The following is a 22,930-nucleotide window of genomic DNA, read 5'->3' as shown; positions in this document are numbered from 1 at the left end:
AAGTCTATGTCCCATCAGAAGCTCAGCCATGTTCAAGTGGTGAAGCTCTGTAACTCAGTAGAGCTAGATACGGATCTGAGCCACTGTCTAGAGCTTTCTTGAGCAACTGTTTAACTATGTGAACTCCTTTCTCTGCCTTACAGTTTGACTATGGATGCAGAGAACTTGAAGTCACATGTCAAAAATCAAACTCTTCTGCAAAGTTCTGGAATTCTCTACAACTGTTTCCTGGTCCATTGTCACTGTAGACAATTTGAAGAATTCCATGTCTTGCAAAGATAAATTTCATATGTTTGATCACACAAGCAGCAGACATATTCGGAAGCAGCACAATGTCCAGATAGTTTGATAGATAATCAATAACCAGCAAGTAATTCTTTCCATCCATGTAGAACAGATCAGTCCCAACTTTCTGCCATGGGTTTGCTGGTAGGTCAGCTAGTATCATGGATTCTTTTGTCTGCTTTGAGATGCGTTTCAAACAGGTCTCACATCCTGTCAATGTTAGCATTTATCCCTGTCCAATAAACAGCAGTTCTGGCCCTCCTCTTGCATTTTTCCATTCCAAGGTGCCCCTCAGGCACCCTTTTCAGCATCTCTTGTCGCAGTGATTGAGGAATTATAGATCTGCTCTGTCAGAGTAGAAGCTGATTGACAACACTCAGCTCAGCTCTGATGTTGTAGAATGGTTGATTTTCACCTCTAGGTCATTCTTCATTCAGATGCTTGATGTCCTTTTCTGTTTCAACTACAATCTGCTTGTGAGATACGGGAAGAGATTCAGTGAGGAGATTCAAGTGGAGATCCACCTCTGTCTCTGTGAAACTCTCATTGTGTGCTTCACTCTGTATCGTTGCCCTGGATAACGCATCAGCTAACACAATAGGTTTCACTAATGCGTACACCCTTTTGACTAGGCTTAAGTTTTCACATGCTTTGTCACCAAGCAGTGATTTATGTCCATCTGGGACTACTGTGAACCTGAGGTGGTGCTTTTTATTTTTAATTTTCACTTTGAGTTTACATGTACCCTTTGGTGTTGATGCTCTGCCCATTGTAGGCTTTGGGCTATACAGAATTCATTGCCCTGATGTTGCGCTCACAGATCAAAATGTCCTTTGCCCCTGCGTCCAGAATGAAAGGAATATTTGTTCCATTTGTCCTGCTTGACTCTGTTCACGCTTGGGTGTTCAGTGTCTGTTGGTTTATAATCTTCCAGCACTACTATGCAAACAAAAAGTGTATCACTGAGAGCACTTTTTTCTATAACATTTTCACTTCTGTTTTGTTTCCTTTGAAAAAACATTGCTTTGCATAATGATTCTACCCGTTGTACTTATTGAAGACTTTTCCATAGGTGGGCATAGTTTTGGTGCATGTTGAGTGCCACATCGTTTGCAATTCAATGTCTCTCTATCTTTTTGTTGTTTCTTTTATTTTGATTTTTGTTTATATGTGTGCACACACACACACACACTGTGGCTACAGCTATGCCTTTGTTTTCACTGGCCTTTGCATTTTCACTGAAGTTTTTCACATGCTGCAGGGCTAATTCACTGGTGTGTCATATCTTCGCAGCTCTAGCTAATATAAGCTCTGTCTCTTGCAGCAACCAATCCCTCATTTTCTTATCTATTATCCCAAACAGAAATGAATCTTGCAGCAATTCAAAATTGCATATTCTTGCTTTTTATGTCAAGTCCGTTAAAAAAGTATCAAAACTCCCTTCCTGTAGCAGCAAGTGTGAGTGAAATACATACCTCTCGAGCACTTCATTTTTCTTTGGTGAACAGTTTTCATGTACCATCTCGATTACCTTGTCGAACTTGCCCTGGTCTTCTGCCTCAGCAAAAACAGATGTGCTGAATGCCTCTAGTGCCTGACGTCCCACCATGGTAAGTAGCAGTACAATCTTCCATGCATCAGGTTTCCTACCCAGTCCAATGGTTTGCAGGCACAGCATGAATCGTTGTTTGAACAGACTGAGCTCATGGTTGACATTTACAGTGTCAGAAGACTTTACACTCTTCATAGCTCTGCTGATAATGACTGATTCCCACTTGTGTTTCTTTCACTCCTGGTATTATGTGCACTCCTGGTACCATGTGATGTTTCTTTTATTATAATAAAGAAACTTGGGTTCTTTTAAAACAACTATACTTCATTAGCTAAAGAACTCAATCACGACAGTGTGGAGGCATCCATCTTGAATCCAACTGAGGCTGCCAAGAAACTAGTCTCTGACTCCCTCTAGTGGTCAGGAGGATCACTAGCACTCTATCATTGCACAGTTAAGTGTAATTTCTGACTTTTATAAGGAGAAGCTTATTTTTTTTGAATTTGGCAATTGTATCGAACTCTGTGCATGGGTACTTTGATCACTAGCTCATTTAAAATGCTTTATCTGTTTTAAATATGCATATAACTCTAATAAAAAAACAAGTTGGCACCAGCAAAGCATGGTGAAATCTTGAGAGCACATCCTTTCATTTCATAAAGCACCCATTCACCTCTGACTTCCCTGCATTCTTCTGCTTTATATAACAGTAGGAATGTTAGAACTAACTGTTTTTTTTTCCTTTGGCTTGGCTTCGCGAACGAAGATCTATGGAGGGGGTAAAAGTCCACGTCAGCTGCAGGCTCGTTTGTGGCTGACAAGTCCGATGCGGGACAGGCAGACACGGTTGCAGGGGAAAATTGGTGGGTTGGGGTTGGGTGTTGGGTTTTCCTCCTTTGCCTTTTGTCAGTGAGGTTTTACTGCTTGCAGAACTACCCTTCTCACTGAACTAAGTATAGTATGACAAATAAACCTGGATTGAAAGTGCTCTGCTTTTCCAGAAATTACCCATACCAAGTGTAAGGTAGAAAAGCTATTTGGATAAGCAAGGCATTTCTTTTCTGCATAGCCCTCGCCACCACCCCATATCATCCCAGCCTTCATCTTTACAACCCTGCTGACACTGGTCTTATTATTCTGCTGGAGGAAACATCATTGACAGCTGATATTTATCCAGGTGTTTGGCTTCTGCATCCAAGAGAACAGCTCAAAGTTATTGGCAAAAGGAGATTTGACCCACATATCTTAAAGCTCTGAGGATGCTAAACTCCAAAATTAAAATGGAGCATTTTGTCTGCTGCCTGCTCTCACTTTCGCTTATCGGATTGTCACAATTTGTAAAAGCGGATTACATGGACAAACTTGCAAAGAAGAAAATCTGTGCTGATGAGGAATGTAGTTGTAAGTACATTTTTGAAATTAGAAACCTAACAAGGCTCATTCTATGTACAGAAGCTATTAAAGCATGTACACACACACCTTGAATGTGTTACTTTTTATTCAAAGATTTAAAACTTGGCATCTGTTGCCCTGGAAGAAAAATAGCTTTCCACTGGTTTATAATGTGCGCCTTCTCAGTCGCTGTTAACCTAGCCCTTTAGAAAATAAGGATACTTACCTTAAAAAAATGTGTCATTTTTATTTTCGGTTGATATTAACATAATTGCAGTGCAATCCTGACATTTTCCAGGTTATCTATTATTTATTGTTGCTCTGTATCAAGCCACTGTAAAGTTATTTTCTATAAAGAAAGTAATGGGGTCTATCCAGATAAAGTTTCTCTTGTTCTTCTTTGAAATAGGCACATGGAATCTTGTTCGTCTCTATGAGAGAGGAGGTGGAACCTTGGTCTAACATCTTATTTTAAAGTCACGGGTGCATACATTCATTGTAATTTATTTCTGCCTGTGCACTAGTAGCTACTGTGCTTTCCTTCATTTGTTCTACTCAGTTATATTGAAGTCCAAAATGAATGTTGGATGTTGAATACCCCACAGAGTCACTCCTATACAGAGCACAGTGCAAGAAACAAAGACATCTTTCTACTCACTTCTGGCAGTTGACTACTCCTCTAGTTCTGTCTTAATAAAATTAGCTTAGGTATTTTTTTTGTGATGCTACAATTGTCTGACTTAGAGATTAAGAGTTTTAGCACAATACTTATTATTACTTATTGAGGAGTGAGTAAGCTTCACAATATACCATTGCTTTCACTTTATACTGAAGTAAATAAAATATCAGACTATCATTTTCATCTTCTGGAAAGAGGTTAAATATAAATACTGGCTTCTCTTTCAGATGTTATCTCACTCAGCCAAGTGGTTGATGATTACAATGCACCAGACTGCAGGTTTCTAAACCTTAAGGAAGGACAATTGATATACGTGTACTCCAAGTTGGTACGAGAAGCTCAAGGTGGAGAGTTCTGGTCTGGTACTGTAAGTATATCTACTTTACTCAGAGAATTAAAACAAAATCTTCAGTGATAATTTATGAGTTGTTTGGCAATTTTTGCCTCCTGTTGCAGATTTACAGCGATCAACAGTATGTGGATCAAATGGGTATAGTAGGTTATTTCCCCAGCACTTTGGTCACTGAACAGCAGGTATTCCAGAACTCAACAATGAAACTTCCCACCACCGTGAGTACTTTGTTTTATAAAAATAATCTCAAATCTAAATTCATAGAAAATGAAGAACCAGTAGGTCTCAAGCCTGCTTTATTAGCCAGCAGAGTCACACATGTCCTATTCCCTGTCTCTTGATTTCTTTGATGTCCAAAAATCTAAGATACTCAGTTTTAAATGCACAGAACAACTAGGTATGGAAAATCTCTAGCTCTCCAGAGGAAGGAATTCTAAAGAGTCCAAAACCTCAAAAAAATTTCTTATTGTCTTAAACAACTGATTATTTTGTGGCAAAATTAATGCACCTTAGTTCTATAACAGCCCATCACTTTCTGACATTTGGAGAACACAAAAGTGATGTAGAAACTCAGCAGATCATTCAGCATCTGTATGAAGTAAAGGATAACTAATGTTTTGGGCATGACCTTCATCAAGGTATGAGCAAAAAGCAGGCAGGTGCCTGAATAAAAAGGTAGGGGAGGAGAGGATGGAGGAAGGGGCAGGGAGTGGAGTACAGGCTAACAGGTAAGAGTTCATAGGTAAATATAGGTGGTAGGGCAGAAGAGAAAGGAGAAAAATGCTGAGAGTTGAGAGAGAGGGTAGTTCTCTGAATGGAGAGGGAAAGAGTTGAGGAGCTGAAGGAAAGGAGACAGAGGGATAGGGAAATAGAGAAATTCAGGGGAGGGGTTTAACAGAACATAGAGGTCGATGTTAATGCTAGTTGGAGAGTCCCCACATGGAATATTAGGTGTTATTAAGTGTTGTTCCTCCAATTTGCAGGTAGCCTCAGTCTATCAGTGAATGGGGCCATTAATAGATGTCGGTGTGGGAATGGTGTGTGGAATTGCCACTGGGAGGTCCCTGTTATTGCAGCAGATAGAACAAAGGTCTTCAATGAAACAAACTCCAAGTCAGCGCCCAGTCTATCCAATGTAGAGGAGGGCACAATGGGAGCAGAAGAAGACACGAGCAGATTCACCAGTGAAGTGTTCCCTCCCTTAGAAAGACTGCTTCGGGGCCCCACGTGGTAGTGAGGGAGTTGGTGTGGGAGCAAGTGTAACATTCCCTGTGGTCACAGAGGTAGGAATGTTTGTATGTTTCACTGTTCTACGTTTCAGTGAATTTAGGCTATTATTTCTCAATTTCTTCTCACCAGACAAATCCTCAGTCCTTGAGCAAAATTAGTGAAACCAAACTACAGTGCCTCCAAGACTAACTTTATTTTGGAACCTAAAACTGTCTGTCCTGATGCACTAAAGACTCAATTGTAGCAAGACTCCTTTGCAATAAACATCATGCTAATAACTTCCTGATTGCTTACTGACCTTGTGTGTAACAGCTTGCTTCATTCCCCATATCTAGCATTCACTAACATTTATTCCTACTCTCTCACCCATTCATTGAACTTTATTACATTCTCTTGCAGACTCTTGACTCATTCACAAAGCTCACTTACCTATTCAGATTCAGATGCATATTCCTAATCCATCCCTGTATTCTGGCCTCCTCCTCTTCCATCTCCTATGTGCAGAATTTGGTAATGTCACAGCAACACCATTAATATGTGTTAGGCTTGTTTCACAGCAGATACCAAAACAAATTATATGACTATCTTAAATAGAACTCACAATGGTTGGGTTTTAATGTACACATGAGCATATCTCTAAAGAATATAATAAAGTTGGTTTAGAAGAGTTAGGATATAAATGAGCCACAATTTCATTACACCTGAGAGTATAAGGAATATGAACAGGAGTAGGCCAATCAGGCCCTTGACTCTGCCTCATCATTCATTAAGATTATGGTTAATCCAGTTTTGGTGTCAGATTTTCTTCCACATATGCTTTCAAATCCCCTGTAGTTAATAAGCCTGTCAGTGGGCCCTTTCATGCCAGGCCTCTGGTGGAGGCCAGCTACAAGCATAGAGTGAAAACATAAAGCTTACCTTTCATGTAGCAGCCCTAAAAGGCTGCTCCAGCATCACATTCATGTTGAGCGGCGCCTCATGTGCCCTCCGAGTCAATGGAGGCGGGGTGACTGGTGGTGTAGCGCCACCTGTCATAAATACGTGGTAGAGCAATGGCCATCTTCCCAACCCATAATCCACTCTGTGTTGGAACCACTCTGTGTTTCCCAGAACAGTTCCAGCTGCATGGACTCCAATAAGTACAAGTTAAATCTGTTCAAGCTGTCTTCATCAACTGGTATTCTTTTACTATATTATGTTCAATACAAGCATATAATTTCTTAAATATGGAAAATAAAACTGTAAACAGTACTCTTGGTGCAGGATTACCAGTTTCCTGCAAAGTTGAATATAAACTTTTTTTATACTCCATTTCCCCTGCTAAAGCCCAACATTCCATTAGCCTCCCAAGTAAATGCTGTATCTGCATATTAACATCAATGCTTTATATACTAAAGAAGTGGTTCTCAACCTCTTTCTTTCCACTCACATCCCATCTTAAGCAATCCCTTACTAATCATTTATGGCATTGGGAATACTTAAAGTGGTATGTGAGTGGAAAGAAAAAGGTTGAGAACCACTGTACTAGAGCTACCAGATCTCATTGTAATCCAATAATTTGCAGTTTCACTCCATTTAAATAAAAATTTGCTTCCTTCTGAAGTGGATAACGTCACATTTTCACACAATATATTCCATCTGCCAACTTCTTGCCTATTCATTTAATTGACAGTATTTATATTCTCCACCATGTCTTCTTAATAACTTGCAAACCCACTTATCTTTGTATCTTCGATAACTCTGGCTCCAGCACAATTTTTTTCATCCAAATCATTAGTTTTTTGAAGAGGTAACTAGGAATGTTGATGAGGGTAGAGCAGTGGATGTTGTCTATATGGATCAGTAAGGCCTTCAATAAGGTTCCGCATGGGAGGTTAGTTAGGAAGGCTAAGTCCTTGGGTATTAATTTGGAGATAGTCAAATGGATTCAACAGTGGCTAGAAGGAAGGTGCCAGGGAGTAGTAGTAGATAATTGTTTGTCAGGATGGAGGCCGGTGACAGGCGGTGTACCTCAGGGTTCGGTATTGGGACCATTGCTGTTTGTCATATATATTAATGATCTGGAAGATGGGGCAGTAAATTGGATTAGTAAATATGCAGATGATACTAAAATAGGGGGAATTGTGGATGATGAAGAGGGTTTTCAAAGATTGCAGAGGGATTTAAACTGCTTAGAGGAGTGGGCATAAAGATGGCAGATGGAGTTTAATGCTGATAAGTGTGAGGTGCTTCATTTTGGAAAGAATAATCAAAGCAAGACATATGTGGTAAATGGGAGGGGATTGAAGAATGCAGTGGAGCAGAAAGATCTAGGAACAATGGTGCATTGTTCCCTGAAGGTAGGAGCACATGTGGATAGGGTGGTGAAGAAGGCCGTTAATATGCTTGCCTATATAAATCAGTGCATAGAATATAGGAGTTAGGAAGTAATGATGAAACTGGACAAGGCATTGGTGAGGCCAAATTTAGAGTACTGTGTGCAGTTCTGGTCACTGATTTATAGGAAGGATATTCAAGATAGAGAGAGTGCAGAGAAGATTTACAAAAATTTTGCCTGGGTTTCAGCATCTGGAGAGATTGAGCAAATTAGGTCTTTATTCCTTGGAACATAGAAGGCTGAGAGGGGATTTGATAGAGGTGTTTAAGATAATGAGAGGGATAGTTAGAGTTGATGTGGGAAGGCTTTTCCCATTGAGAGTAGGAGAGATGGATACAAGAGGTCATGGGTTGAGAGTTGACGGGCAAAGATTTAGGAGTAACATGAGGGGGAACTTCTTTACTCAGAGAGTGGTTACTGTGTGGAATGGGCTTCCAGGAAAGGTGGTGGAGGCAGGGTCAATTTTGTCATTTAAGAAAGAGTTGGGAGGGGGATGGAGGGATATGGGCAGAGTGCTGGTAAGTGGGATTAGAGGAGGGTACTTGGATCAGTGCAGACTAGAAGGGCCAAATTGGCCTGTTTCCATGCTATAATTTTTTATATGGTTATATATGGTTTTGAATGTATTTTTCTGGACTTTTTGTTTTTTGTTAATTATCCACTCCACTCTTCATGCCAATCCCAACTCCATGAATTCTTGCCTTATGAAGTAACCTTTTCTGGCAGATCAGGCTCAAAACTTTGAATGGCTAATGTTCCTCTGTAAAATCTGTTGATTCAGTTATATTGGTTGCTCAAATATTACCCCTATTTGTCCAAGTAACTGCTCAATGACTTCTCAATGGCATTTAATAATTACTAGGGGTTGGAAATCAGACATGAAAAAGTGTTTACAATGACCAAATTTTCATTACTTCAGTAATATTTTTCATCCATCCTTCCAGTTTAAATTTTTAGAATCTTCTGGTTTATTTAATGCATTGACCCCTTATAAGATAAAATTATACTGGAAAGAATTGATGAAATAAATGAATGATATTCCAGGTGATAAATGTGGATTTGTTACAGTACCTGTGAGGGTATAAAAGCAAATACCTGAGAGAAAATGTAAATTGGGTGTATTTTGAAAAAAATAAATGTCATTAAAATTAGTTAACAAAATTGTTACAACAAGACCAATCATTACTATTCTCTTCATTCAAATATAAGATCTCGATTAGTTCTATGGTTGAAATTTAATGTATCTTCAATAGATGCTACAAGATCTACTGCAAAGGTGTAATTATTCAAAATTAATTTGCATAATTACAAAAATATGTATCATGCCAGGACTTTATTTCATGTTAACTTATTTTCAAAATGTTGAATACCACAGATATATTTCTTATGCGTAGCATTTAAAAATAAACTTTAGTTGTTGTTAAAGCTTATTTGGGCACATTTGGGAATTGCATTGACTGTATAATGTATAATGCTCCAGCATTTTTCTTAATCACTGATTGATGTATTATAATTCCAATGTTTAAATATATCATCTCTGTTATTGGTTTCACAATCTGATGCATTTTTATTTTAACTTTCCATCAGGCTATCGACTTCTACTGTGACTAATGCTAATGACCTACTCATCAAACTGTGAGAAGACAAAATGCAGAAAAAATTTGATTTAACTGAAAAGGCCTATTCAATTTCTTGTCGCTAAAAGCATTAGTTCTTACTTCTTTAAGAAAGAAATAATGCCAAAGGCTGATGTCTAGTTGGAATGATTATAAATCCAACCATTTTGAGCTCTCTGTGATTTCATTTACTTGTATAACAAATGGCTGGTTATACATTCTTTTTCCACTAGCTGGTTTAAAAAGAAATCTCTTTCGATTTTTAAAATTAAGTATTTGAATAAGATAAAATGTACTCGATGCATATAGCTCTGAACAGAGCAAACAATGGATAAATCATTTCATTTGCTGCAAGTTCCCTTACCACTTAAATGTTATCAGTTGACTTTAGATATCCATATGGTTTTCATAGTGTCGGTCAACCACGTTATTCTTTATTTTGAGTCAGTCCCTAGTGTTTGGGACATCTCTTGCAAAGCAAAATCATATGCAGCAAAATTAAAGAAGTTTCTTTGCTTAATCCACATTTGTATATAAGTGCGTGAGAGGGGAAATGGTCAGCTTTATCAGGACAATAATCTCCAGGAACATATGACAGCTGTCTGCTAATATATGCAATGGTTACTAATGTCCATCCATCAATAAACCTGAAACCCTCACATGAACGGAAACAGATGATGGCAGTGGAAATGCAAATGTACAATAGATTTGTAAAAAAAGCAACAACCCAGATTGTGCCTGTAGAGAAGTAGCAGCCAGCTATTGTGTGTACTTCATCATGTTCCCTATTTATGTTTCTCTACACAGCAGCACCAGTGTATAAAAAAAAAACTGAAAATCAGATGCTTGCACACTGCTGGACAGAGTGGCAAATCTATAATACACTGAGTTGGGGTCCAGATGCACTGTGTATCTAACTCATTGTCATTAAGTTAGTCATGGCTGTTGTATCTCGCGGAGCCTATGCACATACTATTTTTGCTTTATTTTTAACTAGAATCCTTACATTAATTTATAATTGGATCTGGTTTAAAATATATTCCTTATATTTTAGTCTTGCTTTTTAGTCATATATTTTAATTTTATTTTAATTATTCAGCAATTTCTATAGACTTTTGATCATTAAGGACACACAGAAGCAGAGGAAAAGTCCACCCAACAAAACAAATTACTGAAGTAGCAAGTTTGGAGGATGTTGGGATGAAAATGAAACTAGAGTTCAGCCAAAAGAGACTCAAACTTTTGACCTGTGTTAGAATGTCCAATTTGCACCATTTGCACAATTCCTTCATGCAGGTGAGATCAAACTTTGATCATGCTTCAGCCCACCAGCTTTTACCATATTTCTCTTTCTTTGGCTTGGCTTCGCGGACGAAGATTTATGGAGGGGGTAAAAAGTCCACGTCAGCTGCAGGCTCGTTTGTGGCTGACCAGTCCGATGCGGGACAGGCAGACACGATTGCAGCGGTTGCAAGGGAAAATTGGTTGGTTGGGGTTGGGTGTTGGGTTTTTCCTCCTTTGCCTTTTGTCAGTGAGGTGGGCTCTGCGGTCTTCTTCAAAGGAGGCTGCTGCCCGCCAAACTGTGAGGCGCCAAGATGCACGGTTTGAGGCGTTATCAGCCCACTGGCGGTGGTCAATGTGGCAGGCACCAAGAGATTTCTTTAGGCAGTCCTTGTACCTTTTCTTTGGTGCACCTCTGTCACGGTGGCCAGTGGAGAGCTCGCCATATAATACGATCTTGGGAAGGCGATGGTCCTCCATTCTGGAGACGTGACCCATCCAGCGCAGCTGGATCTTCAACAGCGTGGACTCGATGCTGTCGACCTCTGCCATCTCGAGTACCTCGACGTTAGGGGTGTGAGCGCTCCAATGGATGTTGAGGATGGAGCGGAGACAACGCTGGTGGAAGCGTTCTAGGAGCCGTAGGTGGTGCCGGTAGAGGACCCATGATTTGGAGCCGAACAGGAGTGTGGGTATGACAACGGCTCTGTATACGCTTATCTTTGTGAGGTTTTTCAGTTGGTTGTTTTTCCAGACTCTTTTGTGTAGTCTTCCAAAGGGGCTACTTGCCTTGGCGAGTCTGTTGTCTATCTCATTGTCTGAGATATATACTGAGATCTTCCAGGAAATGGGAAGCATTCATTAGTTCTTATGAAGTTATTTTCTGGTATGATATTAGCATTTGAATAGAAATGGTGTGATTAGATAATGAAACATTTCCTCAATGAAACACATTCCTTTAAATGAACAGCATGTGTACTCAGGACCACATAATTACAGAAACTGAACACAAAAAAATCACAGTGGGTCAATCGGTATCTAGGTAGGCAAAATGTGAAAGGCAACATATTGGATGAAGGTCATGCATCAGGACTGAGAGGGAAATAGGAGATATTGTCAATATATAAGTGATTTAAAATGTGTGTGTGGGGGGGGGGGGGAAGGAAATGAGATAGAACCTGGGAATTACATATTTATAGAATTCTTATTGTAGAGAGGGAAAACAAAACTTCTTCAACGTGGGCATGTCTTGAAAATAGTAGATGTGTTGTTGGTTACAGCAGAAAGGTAACATACTGATCAACAAATCCTGTTCATTTTGTTTCATTGATTTTCAATCATTACCTTTTTTGGAGTTGAAATTTGGACTTGAATCCAATTGTATTTTTCATTACCATGGTCTCTTATTAAAGTTTTCATTTTCTAGGGTTTGCTTTTGTCTTGGGTAAACTTATACCTCTCATTTTGTTCGTTTTAGATTGGTCACAGTGTTTGAGCTACCGAAAGAAAATAGACACACACACACTGAGAGCAGTTCAGTTTATACAAGGCTTTATTACTAAATCTAAAGCTGAATTCACACTACAATATGCAAGCCCTTCCCAATTATACTTATCAATGCCTGGACTGGTCCCAAATGCCGAAGCGAGGCAACGACTGCACACTTGTATAGGTTGTCGGGGCGCCGGTAGCAGCTTCTCTACCTCCCTCGACCGGGACATTAGCTAGACACTTGAAGTTCTTCTTCCTGCTGAGAGATGTTGCCACCTCTTGGAGAGTCTCAAACTTCAGCAGTGGGACCATGGCTTATATTACCCAAAAGTTGTTTACTTCAGATCTTATCTCTTTGAACAAATGATTCTTCAAGGTCACCTGACAGTCTGCGACCAACAAAAGACAACTGCATCTCTGGGCCTCATGGTGGAAGTTGGATACCATAGTGTAAATTAGATTCTGTCTACTGATTCTAAAAAGCAAGCAGGTTCTCAGCCTTGCAGCTGCAGAAGTAAAAAACAGTTTAAATCCTCCATTACAGCTTTTTATATAATATGTGTATATATATATATATATATATATATAAAAATATATATAAATATATATATATATATATATGTATATATATATATAAATAAATATATATATTTATATATGTATATATAAATAAATATATATATAAATAAAATAGGTTAGAACAATACAAGTTGAGTACTTCACTCAGGAACCTGTGCTCTCCCTGGAAGTATTATGCTGGAGAGATATGGGAATTTGGGCTGACTGCAAAAATAAAGACCTTCGAGTTCATTTGTCATCTGATTGTACCAGTACAACCCAACGAAACACCAATTTGTAATTGTACAACCGGATGATAAATCCATTGAGTAATATCCCTCCTACCTTCAGTTATTTCACCAGCAGTGAAGGAAATCCCATTCCTTGGCAGAACTGATAAAATAAGCTATACGTTTGCAGCAAAACAGAGATTAATATAGTTTACTGTTGTTGAATCAGGATTTATTGTCATGAGCAAGTCCTGAAATTCAGTGTTTTGTGGCAGCATCATAGAGCAAACATACATATTATAAACATCTTATGACATTACTATAAAAAATAAAATAATAATAAAAATAATGGTGCACGAAAAGTAAGGCTTTCGTTTCTTTATAATTCAGGAATCTGATGGCAGTGGGGAAGAAGCTCACTACCTATTATTTTTCCTTTACACAATCGCTGAGATGTTAAGCTAACAAGTATCTTTACACAGAATCCTCCATTACTGTATCACAGTCCATGGAGGAATCTGTTATTTTCTGTCCAAAATCACAGTCCAAACGATGTCTGTTGGTTTCCACCCAGATGCACCCTCTAATGAGGGCGAGTACTTTAATTCTCGGCTCTAATTACTGGTTTTGACTGGTGAGAGGGATGAACGGCAAACCTGAAGAAAAGAAAAATAGTTACCCTGGCAGTAAAATATTCAAAATACCACAGAATTTCATCAAATCATAATGTTAGACCCTAGTATATTTTGTAATGGATACTAACCAACCTTTTCTTGGAGCTGTCTGAGGGCAAAGACCATGTCAGTAGTTCCTCTGTTTGCGCGAAAGCCGCACTGTGATTCTGGGAGAATATTCTCAGCGACACTAGGTATTATTCTATTTAGTAGAATCCTAGCGAAGATTTTGCCTGCAATGGAGAGCAACGTGATTCCCCTGTAGTTTGAGCAGTCTGATTTCTCGCCTTTGTTTTTGTACAGGGTGATGATGGTGGGATCACGAAGATCCTGAGGCAGTTTTCCTTGGTCCCAACAAAGCTTGAAAAACTCATGCAGTTTGGCATGCAGAGTTTTGCCACCAGCCTTCCAGACCTCTGGGGGGATTCCATCCATACCTGCTGCTTTGCCACTTTTCAGTTGTTCGATTGCCTTATATGTCTCATCCAGGGTGAGGACCTCATCCAGCTCTAGCCTTAGGGGCTGTTGAGGGAGCTGGAGCAGGGCGGAATCTTGGACTGAGCGGTTGGCACTGAAAAGAGATTGGAAGTGTTCTGACCATCGGTTGAGGATGGAGATTTTGTCGCTGAGGAGGACTTTGCCGTCTGAGCTGCGCAGCGGGCTTTGGACTTGGGGTGAGGGGCCGTACACAGCTCAGACAGCTCCAAGAAAAGTGCAGAGAACAAAACAAAGGACTCTACATCACCTTTGTTGACCTCACCAAAGCCTTCGACACCGTGAGCAGGAAAGGGCTTTGGCAAATACTAGAGCGCATCGGATGTCCCCCAAAGTTCCTCAGCATGATTATCCAACTGCACGAAAACCAACAAGGTCGGGTCAGATACAGCAATGAGCTCTCTGAACCCTTCTCCATTAACAATGGCGTGAAGCAAGGCTGTGTTCTCGCACCAACCCTCTTTTCAATCTTCTTCAGCATGATGCTGAACCAAGCCATGAAAGACCCCAACAATGAAGACGCTGTTTACATCCGGTACCGCACGGATGGCAGTCTCTTCAATCTGAGGCGCCTGCAAGCTCACACCAAGACACAAGAGAAACTTGTCCGTGAACTACTCTTTGCAGACGATGCCGCTTTAGTTGCCCATTCAGAGCCAGCTCTTCAGCGCTTGATGTCCTGCTTTGCGGAAACTGCCAAAATGTTTGGCCTGGAAGTCAGCCTGAAGAAAACTGAGGTCCTCCATCAGCCAGCTCCCCACCATGACTACCAAACCCCCAACATCTCCATCGGGCACACAAAACTCAAAACGGTCAACCAGTTTACCTATCTCGGCTGCACCATTTCATCAGATGCAAGGATCGACAATGAGATAGACAACAGACTCGCCAAGGCAAATAGTGCCTTTGGAAGACTACACAAAAGAGTCTGGAAAAACAACCAACTGAAAAACCTCACAAAGATAAGCGTATACAGAGCCGTTGTCATACCCACACTCCTGTTCGGCTCCGAATCATGGGTCCTCTACCGGCATCACCTACGGCTCCTAGAATGCTTCCACCAGCGTTGTCTCCGCTCCATCCTCAACATCCATTGGAGCGCTTTCATCCCTAACGTCGAAGTACTCGAGATGGCAGAGGTCGACAGCATCGAGTCCACGCTGCTGAAGATCCAGCTGCGCTGGATGGGTCACGTCTCCAGAATGGAGGACCATCGCCTTCCCAAGATTGTGTTATATGGCGAGCTCTCCACTGGCCACCGTGACAGAGGTGGACCAAAGAAAAGGTACAAGGACTGCCTAAAGAAATCTCTTGGTGCCTGCCACATTGACCACCGCCAGTGGGCTGATATCGCCTCAAACCGTGCATCTTGGCGCCTCACAGTTTGGCGGGCAGCAACCTCCTTTGAAGAAGACCGCAGAGCCCACATCACTGACAAAAGGCAAAGGAGGAAAAACCCAACACCCAACCCCAACCAACCAATTTTCCCCTGCAGCCGCTGCAACCGTGTCTGCCTGTCCCGCATCGGACTTGTCAGCCACAAACGAGCCTGCAGCTGACGTGGACTTTTACCCCCTCCAGAAATCTTCGTCCGCGAAGCCAAGCCAAAGAAAAACTAACCAACCAATACCTGAAAGTTTGTTTAAAAATAAACAGAAATCCAGCATTTATGTGTTTTTGCAACAATTACAGCATCTGCAGATTATGAAATTTCACTCCTGAAAGTTTGTAAACAGGTTGACCTGGAAATGTGACCACATAGCACAGTTTATTTCAGACCTGCACAATGAAAGTACACATTTCCCAGAGTGAAATGTGATGCCAAGCATTTTTGTGTTGATTCCTGTCACCCCAGAAGTGAAATCAGGCACTTTTAGCACAAGGTCTCACTCAGTTGCTTAAAATGATCTCCTCATCAGATACACATTGAATGACAGTATTCCAAGTGAAATAAAATTGCCAAGTAGTAAATCCGTGTTGCCATTGAAGAGACAATCATCAGCCATTCCAATAGCTATTAGGTTTAATTTCTACTGCATTGAACTGTGACTACATTTTCAGTAGCATTGCTTGCTTAGTATCCTTTGACCTCCTCAACCCTCGCAACTGTCAATAATTTTCCATCCAGTGATCTCATCCCCAACATCTTTGATACTCACTTCCCAGATCTGACCTCATAATATCCTGATGAATTTGACCCTTTAGTTGTGCTTGGCTATCACCAACTGTTTCAATAGCTCTGACCATAGAGTCCTCCAAGTGTCCAGTCAGCTCATGGTCCTTGACCTCCAATCTCACAAAGACCCATCCATTGATCTTTCTAGGATTCGAAAGTGCTCCCTTGTGGTGCAAGGCAAGCCTAACCTTCTCCTTTAAGATGCCCCTTCTCCACCCTCACCAATTCTATTCTACAAAATCCAACAAAAACTTATCCATAGTTTGCCATATCTTGATAAATTTGCCTCTTTGCAAGTGAACACAGAAAGATATACCCATAAATAGAAGTTCATGATACTAATTTTTTTTATTTCAAGAGGAGTGGTGATGTTTCTCCAAGCCCCACAATGAAAATCGGGCCATCTTTTTTCCATTCCATTAGCCCTCTATCCTGTGGCTACGTGATAAGCTCTTGAAAACACTCTCTCAAGCACCCATTCATCAAACTAATGAGCTGCATGATGGAGACCACAGATCTCCATCCCCAAATCCAAAGCTTCTACTGATGAATAAAAATTAAAAATCTGAAAATTCTTGAAATCTGAAATAAATACAGAAAAATTTGGAAACACTCAGCGGGTAAGGAGACATTGGTGGAGGGAGAAAGTGAGTTAATGTTTTGGGTTCAAGGGCCTTCCTCAGAAATGGAAAAGAGAGAAAACAAATTTATTTTATATTACAGGGGAGGGATGAATCATTTAAAAAGAATATGTGTGTTAGAGTGGTGCTAAGTTTTCCATAGGGATACATTGTAGAGGTCATTCAGACAATGGGTTATTGGGCACAATTAGAAATAGAAAAAAATGAAACATAAGTGCTGTTAGAAGAGGGAAAAGGAATATTAAAAGGTGTGAAAAGCAAGACTACAATGTCAGGTAATTATTTTTAATTTTTTTGTATAAAAATTAAACATACAGCATGGTAACAGGTCATTTCAGCCTCCCAATTACACCCAATTAACATAACCTCTGGGTACATTTTTTGAACAGTGAGAGGAAACTAGATCATCCGAAGGAAACCTACGCAGACACAGGGAGAATGTACAAACACCTTACAGACAGTGCAGAATTCGAATCCAGGTCCCGATCGCTGGTGCTGTAACAGTGTTGTGCTAACCGCCACATTAACTCTGCCACCCTTGAATCAGAATTGGCTATTTCTGCTGTAAGTCATCCATTTGTGTGACATTTGTTTTGTTTCCCCCCCTTACCTTAAATACAGTCTGGCATGCTAGGCATGTTCAAGAATCTTGCATTTTGGAATTCTCCATGATCCTTTGTTTGCATTCTGCCTGGCCTGCTGAATGTTTCCAGCATCCAAGTTTATTTGGCTTTCATCAGCTTGCTATGAGAAATTCCTGCCAATTTTAAGGCAGGACAGAGGTTTGCTTCATTAATTTGGATGATGATGATGAAACATGCCTGACACTGAATAGTTACATTTTTATGGGTGTTATATGAGCACCACCTGGTGACAATTAAATTGATGTTCAATATTTAAGAATGGTCAAACAAGTTTGTAACATTCTTAATTATTTTAATCTAATTTTCTTGTTTTCCATCAGAGCCTGATTGGTGAGACATGTCCCAGAAAGTGGACACCATATTTTACAACAACCCAGTTTTAACTTGTCAGGAGTACATAGTATAAGAGACCATTTGCAGGTGAATTCACACCTGGTGGGAATTTTGACTGCATTCTTCCATCCGTTATTCACATGGCTAATGTCTTCCCAGTGTCCAGCATATTTTAAATAATGTTATTATTCACATAACTTACCTTCCTGCTTGCACCAACAACCGAAGCAAAGGTCTCTACATTACTACTGCTGTGGAATAATCATAAGAGCTGACAAGAATGTGAAGGAGTTGGCGAGAGTGTTGGGGGATGGCAAGTGAAGGTGCAACTGGTGAGAGTAGGAAGTGGCTGGCAAAAGAGAGGGGGCTGGTGAGGGAGAGAGAGCTGATGAGAGTGGGTGGGAGCTGGCGAGCATGGGTGGGAGCTGGCGAGCGTGGGTGGGAACTGGCGAACGTGGGTGGGAACTGGTGCAAGTGGGTGAGAGCTGGTAAGATTGCATGGGAGCTGTCCTAACTGTCCTCATTCATCTGTCATTAACCAGGCATCTCAATAAATAGTGGAATCTCTGACATTTAACCCAACTAAAGGTAATTCACTTGCCTCAAAGATATTTTGCTTATTCCAGTTTGATCTCTAAAGAGTGTATTATACTTAAACATGGGAGAAAACAATGGGATGAGTGAGGAGCTAGTTACTGTAGACAGGGGGCACTGACTATTTGGTGGGATGGTTGAGGAACAGTGGAAGACTTTCAAAGAGATATTTCACAGTGCTCATCAAAAGTATTAGCACAGAAATGCAGGATGAACTCAGCAGGTCTTGCAACATCCATAGGAGGAAAGCCTGACATTTCAGGCTTGAGCCCTTCCTCAAGGTATGAGCAAAAAGCAGGGAAGGGGCCAATATTAGAAGCCTGGTTAAAAAGGAAGAGTAGGAGGAGTACAGACCAAAGGTGTTAATTGGATATGATGAGGGCAGGAGAGAGGAAAGGAGAGGATTTATTGGGGGAGGGGGCCAACAGTTTTTCATTTTGTGAAAAGAAACAGATTGAAAAGGGAGGGGGGAGAGAGAGAAAATGAGAGAGAGTGCACTAGAGAAAAAGAGACACAGGGAAAGATGGGGTGAGGGAGCTAACAGAAACCAGATAAGTGGATGGCATCCCGTTCGAGGGTGCTGAGATGGAATATGAGGTGTTGTTTCTGTAATTTGTGAGTGGCCATCAGAAGTATAGTCCAGTTCAAAGCAAGGACAGTAAGGATGGTGAGAACCAGGCTTGAATAACTCAGGGAATAATGGAAAGCATCAAATATACATGCAAAGCTCATACATGCAAAGTCGCCAAGAGGTGTTGGAAACTAAATAGGAGCAAACATATAGTAGCAAAAAAAAAACTATAAACAAATTATAAACATTTTTATAATTTTCCAAAGCAGAAAAAGGTCATTGAAGAAAACAGAAGAAGATGAGAAGAATTGATAATGGGTAATGTGAAAAAGGCTGAGACTTTGAATGACTATTTTGTGTCAATCTTCACCAAAGGGGGCACGTCTAAAATAGAAAAATGTTATGGATGCAAAGGGAGATCACTAAAGAGGTAGTGCTGAGCATACACATGGATTTGAGGCTTGATACGTCCCCTGGTCCTGATGGAATGCACCCCAATGCACAGCAGTTGAGCTCAGATGCAACAAAAGACACACAAGTATCAAAGTCATTGTGGAAAATAATATTGGACTTCTGAAGATGAGATTTTATCACTTCTATCTGTCTGAATTCAGTTCCCTTCCAGAGAGGTGAAGATATCGTTGGTGGTTGCTCGTGCTGAACAGTAACTCGCAGTCAGTAATGGGGGAAGAGCATCAAGCAGACTTGTTACCTGAGGACCATGAGGTGGAGCCTAAAAGGCAGCAGGAGCAGAAGGATACTGGGGACTGTCTTGGTTATCTGTCTACTGCATCATCTTCTGTCTGAGTGGAGGAGACATTGCTGTAAAGAAAAAATGAAGTCTCTCAGGAGAAAGATGATTTACAAACTAACATTCCCAATGCAAACCAAATAATGATCTTGCCCTTCCAAACCTCAAGAGCACAATGATATGCCAATAATCAGCCAGGAAAGCAAAATAGTGAATAAGATATCCTCAAATGTTTTGCAGCTACAGTTAATTTAACATGAAAATGAATTAATTTCTGCATCATGTATTCCAAAAGATTCTTTTAAAGACTCAAATCTCTCTGCAAATATATCTTCTAAGAGATGATTTTTTTTTCAGCATCGGTTCATTGAATGTGAATTCATCATCCCAGACAACATAACTGAAGCCACTCCTGCCAGAATTTTCTTGAGAAAGGTTTCCCAAATCTCAAAGCCTGTGGATCTTCTTCTTGGCATGGATCTCAATGACAAGGTCTTGCAAGTCCCTTCGAGTAATTGTGGAAGGTCTTTCCCTTTTCCCTGTAAACTGACTTGCATGGAAGTGAAAATGTGTTGTTGCTGTGTGTATTTGATTAGGACTGGTATTCTTTCTATAGAAAAATGTGAGAGAGTCAAATACTTAATTTGTACATGATACCAAATTGGAGCCAGATAATCCTGAGGGCAATTTTGCAATAAATTACAAGAGGACAAAATTAAGCTTCCAGAATTGGCAAACATTTGGAAAACAATGTTTAACATAGCTAAGTGCAAGGTAGTATGTTTTGGTTGGAAGAATATAGAGCTCACATCTATAGTGTTTACTTGTAAGGAGCATAATCTTGCACATGTTCTTGATAAATGTACATGATATTATAAATCATGAACCAATCAAAGGACTACAATTCAATCTTCACCCAATATCGTTAGGTCTCTGCATTAAAATGATCCTAAAACTCAAGCCTTCTATAGCATTTTTAATTCATAAAGTATTATTGTATTTGTAAGTTGATTTAATTCCTGGTAAACACTTTAGTCAATGATTGGAATTGGTCTTATTTCTGAAAGGGGTGAACCCAGGAGACTAACAATGATTAACAATGCTGTCAATTCTGTCACTTTCCAGGAAATCTATTTTAAGTCACCACGCCACAGGAGGGATGTTGCTTTGTTCTTTATATTTTAGCACAGGAGGGAGATTGAAAACTTGGCTGAATGGTGCACCAACAACAACCTTGCGCTCATTGTCACCAAAACTAAGGAGCTGATTGTTGACTTCAGGTAGGGAAAGCTAGAGGTATGCAATCCAGTGATCATTGGGGGATCAGAGGTGGAGAGGGTGAGAAAATTTAAGTTCTTGGGAGTCACAATCTCAGAGGATCTTTCCTGGACCCAACACACTAATGGCATCATGAAGAAAACATGTCAGTGCCTCTACTTCCTCACGAGTTAGTGGAGATTAGGTATGACACCAGAAACCCTGGGAAATTTCTACAGATGTATGATGGAAAGTCTGTTATCTCCCCGCTGCATCATAGTCTGGTATGGGGACACCAATATCCCTGACTGTAAAGCCCTCCCAAAGGTAGTGGACACAGCCCAGGACTCACAAGCAAACCTACCCCCTCCCCAACATTGAGAACATCTACAGGGAACGTCACCATCAGAGAGCAGCAGCAATCATCAAGGATCCACACCACTCAGTGTCCACTCTGTTTTCGCTGTGCAGTGAACTGAGATTCACTGGTGGTGCGTTGTATTGATGGCTGCCTCCGCTTCCAAGCTCTGCCCCCATCTACCCATATATAACCCAGGTTTCCCGCCTAAACCCTGAGCTCTTCTGAAGACCACTGTAAGTCTCTACCCTCAGTTATAAGCTAATAAAAGCGTATTTTCTCCTTCCAGTTGTGAGAGCTTATATCCGCACTATAATTTTATTAGCTTATTCGCTAGAAGGTGGAAGCGCTGCTCAAACCAAGTATATTACTGATAAACCCTCTGTCCCCCAATGCAGCTGAGGAATTCACATACTGGCTAGACTGCTTCCAGGCCTACCTGAACATGAGCAGAGACGTCTTCCACACCGATGTGAGGTCCACAGTTATTTCCAAGGTAGGAATGAAAGGGCATGCAGTCATCAGGGACTGCACTACATATGACGATGCCATTGAGGCTTTGAAGGCTCGGTACCTGAAGTCGCAGAATGAGGCCCTAGCGAGGTACTGACTAGCTCTACGTTGCCAATGGCCAGGAGAGACCATTGATGATTAACTGCTGGATCTGTAGACGCTTGCCAAGAAGTGCAGGTACAAAATGGCTATGGGCCGTGTTCATGAGGAAGAACAGATCCGGGACACTCTAGTTGCGGGGGTCTGCTCAAGGTACTGAGGCAGCGACTCCTTGAGTCGGGAAAGAAGGACCTGGCTAGCCAGGTTGAACTGGTCAAGTCATTGGAACAGGCCAAGTTCCAGAATGATGACCTTGAAGCTAGCGAACTTGCTCACCCAGGTGACCTCCTCCAAGGACCAGCTGCTCCTGCTACCCCAGCCCTAATGGCTGCCACTTCCTGTGCTAGGAAGAGTTCCCAAGCTAGGGAGTGCTTTTTTCTGCAGCAAGAGCCAGCACCCAGCTCATTGCCCAGCTAGAGACTCAGTTTGATCCAGCTGTGGCAAGTAAGGACATTGGCTGAGGGTTTGCCAAGTGAGGGGAAACCTGGGGAAGTCCACGGCCTGCACTACTCCCAGATCCAATTCCAGCACCAAACTGTCTGCCCCAAATTCGTCTGAATCCATTTGCTGCACCATATGCCGAAGGAAGATGGCTGTGAGAAAACGGCGTGAAAAGGCTCTGCAGCCATCTTGCCATGACTCAAATTCAAACTTGCTGCCTGCATCATCAGAGGAGGAGAGGGGGGGCATGGCGTGATGGCATAGGGAGAAGACATAGAAAAACACCTCCCCGGCACAACTGTTAAAAAGCAGATTTTAAAGTTTTTGTACTTTTTTTTAG

At 40.9% G+C, this 22,930-nt stretch overlaps 2 protein-coding genes across 5 annotated transcripts in view; both read left to right on the top strand.

The window, feature by feature from the left end:
- The first annotated feature begins 1,614 nt into the window (after positions 1-1,614).
- Positions 1,615-20,901, top strand: LOC138760759 (otoraplin-like). 3 transcript variants are annotated; one of them, XM_069931805.1, is made up of 5 exons: positions 1,615-3,238; positions 4,136-4,275; positions 4,365-4,478; positions 9,455-9,502; positions 20,280-20,901. In XM_069931805.1, exons 1-4 carry the CDS (start codon positions 3,097-3,099, stop codon positions 9,476-9,478), a joined length of 420 nt encoding a protein of 139 aa, XP_069787906.1. In that variant the 5' UTR covers positions 1,615-3,096; the 3' UTR covers positions 9,479-9,502; positions 20,280-20,901. The 3 variants fall into 3 exon arrangements, with proteins under 3 accessions (XP_069787906.1, XP_069787905.1, XP_069787904.1); XM_069931804.1 differs by lacking the exon at positions 20,280-20,901 and adding an exon at positions 14,021-14,147; XM_069931803.1 differs by lacking the exon at positions 20,280-20,901 and having other exon boundaries at positions 1,621-3,238; positions 9,455-10,003.
- Positions 20,902-20,918: 17 nt separating this feature from the next.
- The window catches only part of pcsk2 (proprotein convertase subtilisin/kexin type 2), a 344,834-nt gene continuing 342,822 nt past the window's right edge, over positions 20,919-22,930 (top strand). The window contains exons 1-2 of one of the 2 annotated variants that reach the window (XM_069931793.1): positions 20,919-21,202; positions 21,936-22,033. The gene's annotated coding sequence lies outside the window, so the exon portion shown is untranslated. The remainder of the gene's footprint in view (positions 21,203-21,935; positions 22,034-22,930) is intronic. The other variant, XM_069931790.1, reaches the window with a different exon arrangement.

The sequence above is a fragment of the Narcine bancroftii genome, chromosome 4 (genome assembly GCF_036971445.1).
Source record: "Narcine bancroftii isolate sNarBan1 chromosome 4, sNarBan1.hap1, whole genome shotgun sequence".
Taxonomy (NCBI): domain Eukaryota; kingdom Metazoa; phylum Chordata; class Chondrichthyes; order Torpediniformes; family Narcinidae; genus Narcine; species Narcine bancroftii.
This window is presented reverse-complemented; position numbering and strand designations above follow the sequence as displayed.